The sequence below is a fragment of the Mytilus galloprovincialis genome, chromosome 2, assembly GCF_965363235.1.
Source record: "Mytilus galloprovincialis chromosome 2, xbMytGall1.hap1.1, whole genome shotgun sequence".
Taxonomy (NCBI): Eukaryota; Metazoa; Mollusca; class Bivalvia; order Mytilida; family Mytilidae; genus Mytilus; species Mytilus galloprovincialis.
The window spans coordinates 83,857,805-83,868,123 of NC_134839.1; the positions used below are offsets into that span (position 1 = coordinate 83,857,805).

Here is a 10,319-nt window from a genome sequence, read left to right on the forward strand (position 1 = left end):
CCTCTGTTGACATTGGATTTTGTTTTCTGTTGACATTGGGTTTTGTTTTCTGTTGACATTAGTTTTCATCCTCTGTTGACAGTGGGTTTTATTTTCTGTTGACATTGGGTTTTATTTTCTGTTGACATTGGCTTTCGTCCTCTGTTGACATTGGCTTTTGTTCTCTTTTGACATAAGCTTTTGTTCTCTGTTAACATTTGCTTTTGTTCTCTGTTGACATTGGATTTTATTCTCTGTTGACATTGGATTTTATTCTCTGATGACATTGGCTTTTGTTTTCTGTTGACATTGGTTTTCGTCCTCTGTTGACATTGGTTTTTGTTCTCTGTTGACATTGGCTTTTGTCCTCTGTTGACATTGGCTTTTGTTCTCTTTTGACATTGGCTTTTCCCTCTGTCGACTTTGGCTTTGGTCGTCAGTTCTGATAGTCATGATATTTTACAGAAACATGCCGTATTGTTGACATGGGTTTTTCTATTCTGTAGTCGTTACACTTGTTCAAAAACCATACGTTGTGTAAAACATGTATATTTTTAAGGTTTGTAATGCTATTTATGTCCTTGAATGAGTATCACATCATTCATGGTATGCGCTATTTTCAGTCAAATATGGGTCAGCATTATATGAGTAAATATCTTAATACCGAGAATAACAGAGAGTGACAACGGTTATAATAAAAAAAACATTCAGAACTTTTTTCGATCGAAGCAAACCTACTAATAAGACACGTTCGAACGCAACCCATGCAAACAAATCTGGAAACCAAACGTTAAAAAATGTATTTTCATACACAATGCTTAAATTTAAACACCATATAAATAAGAATAAGACTAGAAAAAAAATAATTCGATAACAAATTCACCGACCTACCTTATTTGAAGTTAATCACTAGATATGAATGCAGGATGTGAATTTATCGGACTAATCAATGACCCAGACGAATCAGTAAAACTAACTGCTTATATTTACATTAAAATCCAATTCTTCGTTATTTGCACACATGTAATACCACCTGTCACATGTAATATCCGCGATCCTAGTAATGGACTACTTGTGATAATTATTTCTGTCTATGATATTTCTATGTCTATTTATGGTAATACATATTCAAAATACAATTTCTCTGCTGACAAATATATATGCGAGATTCAATTATTGAGGTAATAGGTTCGGAAATCGAAATATGATATTTTATTGAGTTTCAGATTGAAGGAATCAAAAAGAGTTACAAAGGCCAATGTTTTTTCACAAGTTACGTCTTATTGAATTTGAATTGAACATATTACAAGGCAAATTATCTTAAAATCAATATTTTGAAAGATTTCTCTTTAAATCTGTCTTATGTTAGGCCGATTTTAAACTTCCTTATTTTAACAAAATGCTGTATTGTTAGTTTATGTATATAATAAAGGATCAGATCATTTGAAAAGAAAAGCATTATTTCCATCGTTTGTTTGTGGTGTTAACTACTTAAAAGCAGACATGGCATCAGAATATTAGTTACATAGTGTGCTAGTGACCTAATACGATATATATTGGGTCACTAAATCCCATATATGTCGTATTAGGTCACTAGCAAAATATGCAACGAGTCTATCTTACCGACTATTTTAACATGTGGTATTTAGTCTAGCGGCCATTCATAGTGATCAAGTTTTCAATAACAACTTCCTTTTTTTTTACATAAATAAGGCCGTTAGTTTTCTCGTTTGAATTGTTTTACATTATCTTATCGGGGCCTTTTATAGCTGACTATGCGGTATGGGCTTTGCTCATTGTTGAAGGCCGTACGGTGACCTATAGTTGTTAATGTCTATGTCATTTTGGTCTTTTGTGGATAGTTGTCTCATTGGCAATCATACCACAGCTTCTTTTTTATATTGTGAGCTTAAATGTGTTTTTATGAATTTATTCCAATTGTTAATCATCAATTTCTTCGTCTGTTCAAACCTTAAGATTTTTCCTCCATACCGTGTTGTTTTTAATAAAGGGACGTAACACCACAATCGTGTATTGAAATAAACCCCGCCTACTAACTTAATATGGAATATACACAGTATCCACGCGGTTTCTTTTAAGCAAAAATATTCCTAGAAATGTATAGGAGGTGAGATAATATTAAATACAAATGCCATAAAGATCTGTATAGAAGTGCTCGATAAATGTTGTTTTCAATTTGATAAAACTATCCAGAAAACGTTCATAACATTATTTCAATGATTAACCAAACTGTAAATACGGGGCGCCGAATGGGACTCTTGTGGTTTTGTACAAAATTCAATTCTGTCATAACAAAATCATTTTTGTCTTACAAAACTATGTGATACAGACTTGTTTTATGAGAACTTCAAGACAAAATTCATTTTTGTAGACAAAATTTATTTTTTGCATGACATATGGGTATGCAAATTTAAACTTATTTGCATACACAATTGAATTTTGTGTTAAATTTTCACTTCTGTTCAACAAAACTCAATTTTGTCTACACAAAAATAAACACACAATTGAACTTTGTCATGACAAACATGAATTTTGTCTACAAGAATGAATTTTGTCATTACAAAATTGACTTTTGTGGCAAAATTGACTTTTGTGGCACAAAATTAACTTTTGTGTTAAATTTTCACTTCTGTTTAACAAAACTCAATTTTGTCTAACAAAAATTAACACAAAATTGAATTTTGTGACAAAATCTCAGTTTTTAATGCAAATTAGTTCACAGAATCCAAACTAAACTAGTTTGCATACAAAATTGACTTCTGTCGCCCAATTTTTAAATAAGGTAACAAAAGTAAAGTCTGTGTTACAAAAATGAATTTTGTCAAGACAAAACTAACTTTTAAAATTTTGTCCACTGAAAGATAATTTTGTATGACAAAATTTAAATTTGTAGTATGCTACAAATTTTGTCAAACTGAACTCATTTTTGTTGAACAAAACTCACTTTTGTCCGTACAAAATTGAATTTTGAGTATAAAATAAAGGCAACAGAGTACAAAACCGCAAGAGTCCCATTCGGCGCCCCGTAGTAAATGCATACAACTTAAACATTAAGCCAGCATAAGTATTATTCAACCAGCCAGATTTGCAATAAAAAGGGCTATAGAAATTACAGGTGAACGGATTATTCCAACGCTAAACTGGGCTATATTGTCTGAGCTCAAATAACCCTTGCAAATCAAATTTGTTCGTTAAAATGTCCTGCAACCGTGTAAAGCAATGTGACATTGCATGAACGTAAATATGTTTAATTAGAAATATGAAAACGAAAGAAAGAAAGAGTTGCAAAATAGGAACCAAAAATGAATACACATCGAAAGTGTGTCAACATTGAAAATGTTTCTAGTTAATATCATAAATAATTATTTTTCTTAATTTGTAAATATATCAAGAATTAGGTATACCCTTTCTCCGATGCACTCTGCATTGTTTCGAAATACTAAGGCGATAAAATTAAAATCTTCTATAGAATATATTGCTGTCATATTTTTATTTTCCCGCACTCTAATTCGCCGTCATTTTTCCGTGTACAGTGACCGTACCCAATCCTCTCGTAGAATTCGACAATCACACTACGCAATTTCGAAGGGTAGACACCGTAAGGAAAAAGTAAGAAAACATGGGAAAAATAATATCATTCAGTTCTGAAAGAAAACAAATACCAATCCACATAATTTAACAACTATAAATTAACAGATGAAAATTATAAAAAGAAATAAAAGAACATTGCTTTATCACTTACAAATAAAAACATATGGAAAATATCAAAAATAAAATGAACATTGCTCTATCAAACATTAAAACATATTGAACATATAAAGGTAAAGAAACTGACCATTGCACTACCATCTACAAATGGAAACGCATTGAAAATATAAATAAAGAAACACATGAACATTGCTATATCATATACGAATGGAAGCACAATCATGGAAAAAGTAAAATCACAAAAATACTGATCTCCGAGGAAAATTCAAAAAGGAAAGTCTCCAATCAAATGGCTCAAACACATCAACCGAATGGATAACAACTGTCATATTCCTGACTTGGTACAGGCATTTTCTTATGTAGAAAATGGTGGATTGAACCTGGTTTTATAGCTAGCTAAACCTCTCACTTGTATGACAGTCGCATCAAATTCCATTATATTGTCAACGATGCGTGAACAAAACAAACAGACACAATAGGTAAAATTGTCAAAAATAGGGGTACAGCAGTCAACATTGTATTATCCTTTTAATCACTATAAAAACAAACAAATATAACGAAGAAGTACAAAAAGTAAAATTGAGAATGGAAATGGGGAATGTGCCAAAGAGACAACAACCCGACCATAGAGCAGACAACAGCAGAAGGTCACCAACGGGTCTTCAATGCAACGAGAAATTCTCGCACCGGAGGCGTCCTTCAGCTGGCCCCTAAACAAATATATACTGGTTCAGTGATAATGAACACCATACTAAACTCCAAATTGTACACAAGAAACTAAAAGTTAAAATGATACAAGACTAACAAAGGCCAGAGGCTCCTGACTTGGGACAGGCGCAAAAATGCGGCGGGGTTAAACATGTTTGTGAGATCTCAACCCTCCCCCTATACCTCTAGCCAATGGAAAAAAGTAAACGCATAACAATACGCACATTAAAATTCAGTTCAAGAGAAGTCCGAGTCTGATGTCAGAAGATGTAACCAAAGAAAATAAACAAAATGACAATAATACATAAATAACATCAGACTACTAGCAGTTAACTGACATGCCAGCTCCGGACCTAAATTAAACTGATTGAAAAATTATGTCTTCATCATATAAATATCAGGCACAATCCTCCCCGTGAGGGGTTTAGTATCATACCATCATAACATATATGAGAAGAACATAACCCGTGTCATGCCAACAACTGGTTTATTAAGAATAAATGTGTTTAGTTCCGATGCAAAGACCCTATAAGTGAATCAGTATTAACGCCAAAATATGCAATCTTTAATGACCTGACAACAGTATCGTAACTATATCCCTTCTTAATAAGTCTATTTAAAGGTTTTGTTAGCTTCTGAGGTGAATACTGACATTTTTGTGCTTTATAAAGAATATTTCCATAAAATATTGGATGTGAAATACCTGAACGTATAAGAAGTCTGCATGTTGAGCTATATTTACGAATGATGTCCTTATACCGATGATAAAATTTAGTAAATGTTTTGACTAGTTTGTGATATCGAAAACCCTGGTGTAATAATTTTTCAGTAATACATAAATTTCTCTCGTTAAAATCTAAAACATTGTTACATACACGAGCGAATCGTACAAGTTGAGATATATAAACTCCGTAAGATGGTGACGTTCCTAAAAATGGATAATTAACGATAGGAAATGAGAAATCATCTCTTTTATCATAGATTTTAGTATTAAGCTTTCCGTTAATGATAATATCAAGATCGAGGAAAGGGCAGTGGTCATTGTTAGTATTAGCTTTATTTAAAGTAAGTTCAACAGGATAAATTTCTTCAGTATACATACTGAAGTCGTCATTATTGAGAGCTAAAATATCATCCAAATATCTAAAAGTATTATTAAATTTGTGTATCAGATGTTGTTTCGATGGTTCTTTGCTGATTTTTGTCATAAATTGTAACTCATAGCAATACAAAAACAGGTCCTCTATAAGTGGTGCACAGTTAGTCCCCATTGGAATTCCGATAACCTGACGATATACGGAATCTCCAAAGCGAACAAAAATGTTATCTGGTAAAAATTCAAGAGCAGATATAGTATCAAAGCATGTCCAATTGACATAGTTTTTTTGTTTATTGCTACTAAAAAATGACCTAAAAGAGTTTGAACATATATATTCACATTCTGACTTTTTAAATGCCCATTTGATTAGGTGTGTGAATTTTTTCTTAATGAGAATGTGAGGCAATGTGGTATATAGGGTAGAAAAATCAAAACTTTGAACAGATTCAAAATCACCAATATAAGCATGCAATTTATCAAGTACTTCCAACGAGTTTTTGACACTCCAAAAGTAATTAATTCCACCATTTTCGAAGGCTTTATTTGAACAATTTATTATCAGGTTTTTGATTGTACCAAGTGTACTGGTAAGAAGAATAGATAATTTAGTAGTGGAACAATGGCTTGAAGACGAAATAAATCTATATTTGTAAGGTGTTTTGTGTAGTTTCGGAAGCCAATACATAGTTGGGACTTTCATTGTTTTTGGTTCTGCTTGTAAAGCGGTAGCTAAAAGTTTATGTTTGTTACAGATGTCGTTTTCTGAAAATGGAGTCAGTTGGAATGTTGGTGAATTGGTGATTTCTTTTTGTAGAACCTCAATGTAAAACAATAATAATATTATTAGCAGCTTATCGGCCGGGACAAAAACAAATTCCTTGGCTAGTGCTTTTAGTTTGTTTGATACGAGAAATAGGTTTATTGTGGTTATTTTTAAGAATAAAATGTTCTTTAAAATGTTGAATACGTATATCAACAATGTTTATTACTGAATTAAAAAAAGAGTCCACAGATTTTTTGTCAGCTTTTTCCCGTTTTATCCATTTCAAACAGTAAGTACGGAGTGAGTCGTGGATGATATCACGACACTCATTCCAATTAATAGTTGAAGGGGGACGATATTAAGGTCCTTTACTGAGGAATGATTTCAACTCTCGGTCTTGAACGATGTTAAGATCTCCTGTTATAACATGGGAAATGGGTCCATAAATGTATTTGGAATCACTGCAATTACATGAAGTAGGTGTATTTTCACTGATATTAACATCTTTACACAATTGGCTATAATTAAACACAAATTTCCGGGTAGATTTCTTGTAAATGTAACAAATAAGAGGGAGCTCAGTATTATCAAAATATCCAGGAATTTGTTCTTTAACAGAATGGTCGTTAAAAATACCAGCAATATTAACAAAATCAAATAAAATTGAGAATGGAAATGGGGAATGTGCCAAAGAGACAACAACCCGACGATAGAGCAGACAACAGCAGAAGGTCACCAACAGGTCTTCAATGCAACGAGAAATTCTCGCACCCGGAGGCGTCCTTCAGCTGACCCCTAAACAAATATATACTGGTTCAGTGATAATGAACACCATACTAAACTCCAAATTGTACACAAGAAACTAAAAGTTAAAATGATACAAGACTAACAAAGGCCAGAGGCTCCTGACTTGGGACAGGCGCAAAAATGCGGTGGGGTTAAACATGTTTGTGAGATCTCAACCCTCCCCCTATACCTCTAGCAAATGCAGAAAAGTAAACGCATAACAATATGCACATTAAAATTCAGTTCAAGAGAAGTCCGAGTCTGATGTCAGAAGATGTAACCAAAGAAAATAAACAAAATGACAATAATACATAAATAACATCAGACTACTAGCAGTTAACTGACATGCCAGATCCGGACCTCAATTAAACTGATTGAAAAATTATGTCTTCATCATATGAATATCAGGCACAATCTTTATTGACATACTTTATTTTAATAAAATGTTTTTTTATGATCTACAGGACGATCAATTTTAGGAAACAGTAAAAATATGCCATTATAATTTGAACGATTTCATACTTAGGACTGCTATATGAAATTGTGTTGCAATCCTCTAAAATTTTATTTAACTTATTAATCGGTAATGAACAGAGCTTTGTTAACAGATAATGTCTGCCGTTGTTTTTTGAAATAGAAATTAGGTCCGAAATATTGGTATGATTTGTCCGAAATTTTCTTTGATTGCGATTTTTTCTAAAATAAATGTAACGAAGAAGTACAAAAAGGCATACACATCAAATTTAACATCCCCATTTGGCTTATATTATACGATTTTATTTAGGCCAAATAAAAAGGTATGTGTGGTTCCAGTTACATCTTTAAAAAAATTAGAGTATAGGTAAGTAGGTATTTTTTTTTTTATTTTATGTTTTATTTTTACATTGAGTCTATGGGAGCAACATTCTGACTTTAACAGTGTTTAATGAATAATGACAAAAACTCTTTAGGGTAGGCTATTATTAAGACTAAAAAGTAGGGTAGGTAGGGTAACTGGAACAACACATATATTTTTATTGGGCCTTTTCTATGTACAATCCACATAACATGTTATAATCTGTTATATGATGTTATGATCGAGACGTATCACCACTTATAAGAACTAGTAACTTGACGTTACAACATGCCTGTAGTGAAGTCAAAATACTGCACGGATAATGTCGACACTGTTGTGGTTGCAGTATTTCCAACAACTCACGCAGCATAGCATTTGACAGTCGCTGGTTCCATTGCCTCCGTGAAGAACAGAAAAAGTAGAGCAGCTGGTTCCAGTAAAGATTGTAATACTTTGTCTCTCAATGGAAGTACTACATTCAAGCAACTAAGACTAATTTATGAAAATAATTTGCTATTCACCTGCTGAATAGTAAGTAATAGATCAAAAAGAAAACTTTATGACAATGAAAACTGCTGAAAAAATGAACATATTTAAGTTCAATGGTTATACCGTAGGTGAACCAAAAAAAAAAAAAAAACTTTATGACAATGAAAACTGTTGAAACAATGAACATATTTAAGTTTAATGGTTAAACCGTAGGTTAACCAAAAGAAAACGTTATGACAATGAAAACTGCTGAAAAAATAAACATATTTAAGTTTAATGGTTAAACCGTACGTAGGTGAACCAAAAGAAAACTTTAGGACAATGAAAACTGCTGAAAAAATGAACATATTTAAGTTTAATGGTTAAACCGTAGGTGGACCAAAAGAAAACTTTACGACAATGAAAACTGCTGAAAAAATGAACATATCGAAGTTTAATGGTTAACTTACATTGTACGTTATGTGTTAGAAAATCAATCCTGTTTGTTGAAACTGAAAAAGGAGAAAGACTTTTATTAAACAAGTCGAGAGAATCTCAATATCGTTTTATCGACCAAGAATAAGTGATTTACAACTTCATATTAAGACAAATCATTCTGGGTTTATTGAAACTCTCACCATTCACGGTAATAAAAAGAGAAGTAATAACGTTATCTCCGTTCCTCTTCCCTCTCTAATCGTGTTTCTATTTTATCATGCATATATGTTAAATCATGATGCTAAATAAGCATAGACACAAGAAACACAATAATCAAACTCTCAAATTCACTAAACGTCTTATACTAGAAATAGCCAGCGCTCTTATGTGTTAAACATAATTAAGGCAGGGAAAAAATGTTAAGTTAATTTTTTTTTTTTTATCTCAAATGTGTACCAGGCTCAAGCTAGCAGCCACTCGCTAGCAGCCACTTCGCTAGCAGGCAGTTTTCAGATATGTCTATAAACCCAAAAGTTGCATAAGATTCCAACGTACTTTAAATGTATCAATTATATAATCACAAAACAATCTGTTTTTATATATGATTGAGCAGCCGAAGACACTATTTAATGTTTATTTTTATATTATCATGTAATTTCCTGTTCATTAATTTAGAGACAACAGTATTGGCTTTCCATATACCAAACAGCGTACTGCGCGCAATTTTTAATAGTGTATGAAGAATAGTAAATAGCTATGCAATTATTTAAATGCTGGCAAAATTGTTGTTTCATGGTATCGACTTTTCCATTAGAAATTAATTTTGTGATATTGTAAGAAATAGCTTTCCATAGTCTCGGCATCCTGTGAAGTAGTTCCTAAAAAGTATCAATAGTTTTGCATTACAAGAATAGAAAATTGCATAAGTGCATATCTATTTACTATTCTTCATACACTATTTAAAATTGCGCGCATTACGCTGTTTTGGTATATGAAAAGCGAATACTATTGTCTCTAAATTAATGAACAGGAAATTACATGTAAATTTGAAGAAAAAAAACATTAAATAGTGTCTTCGGCTACTCACTCATATATAAAAACAGATTATCAGTGGCGTAGCTGGGTCATTTTTACGTGTACGCCCGAACCTTGGCGAGGGATATGAGGGGTGCCAACCGCTCAATGTCAAAGCACCTGTTTGTAGTGGGTTCGAAAGGGACGAAGCCCCTGAAAGCTATCGAGAATGAGATACCATAATGATTCCTGTCAGTAAAAAAATCATTGATAACAACATATATATACTTTTGAATCTAAATGGTTTATTTTTTTGGTTAAATCTTGTAATATGTTAACTTATTCATCGTGTTAAACTTGAAGCTAGCCTAATGGTCATTGGTTTTAGAGAAAACGTCCAAACCAATATTACTTTTAAATAAGTTTAAAGGGTGCCGTGAGTGAGCATACAATCAACAAAAGCACCTCTTAATGAACATGAAAAAATAAATATTTCTAAG

General features: G+C 32.4%; 1 protein-coding gene across 6 annotated transcripts in view; it reads right to left on the bottom strand.

Moving 5' to 3' along the window:
- Positions 1-9,194, bottom strand: part of LOC143064633 (argininosuccinate synthase-like) — a 64,269-nt gene extending 55,075 nt beyond the window's left edge. For 3 of the 6 annotated variants that reach the window (XM_076237586.1, XM_076237585.1, XM_076237584.1), the window contains exon 1: positions 3,836-3,866. In XM_076237586.1, coding sequence (XP_076093701.1) covers positions 3,836-3,849 — 14 coding nt within the window. In that variant the 5' untranslated portion in view covers positions 3,850-3,866. Of the gene's footprint in view, positions 1-870; positions 1,059-3,835; positions 3,867-8,844; positions 8,969-9,005 lie in introns of those variants that run through there. The other 3 variants (XM_076237589.1, XM_076237588.1, XM_076237587.1) reach the window with 3 other exon arrangements.
- Positions 9,195-10,319: the final 1,125 nt, after the last annotated feature.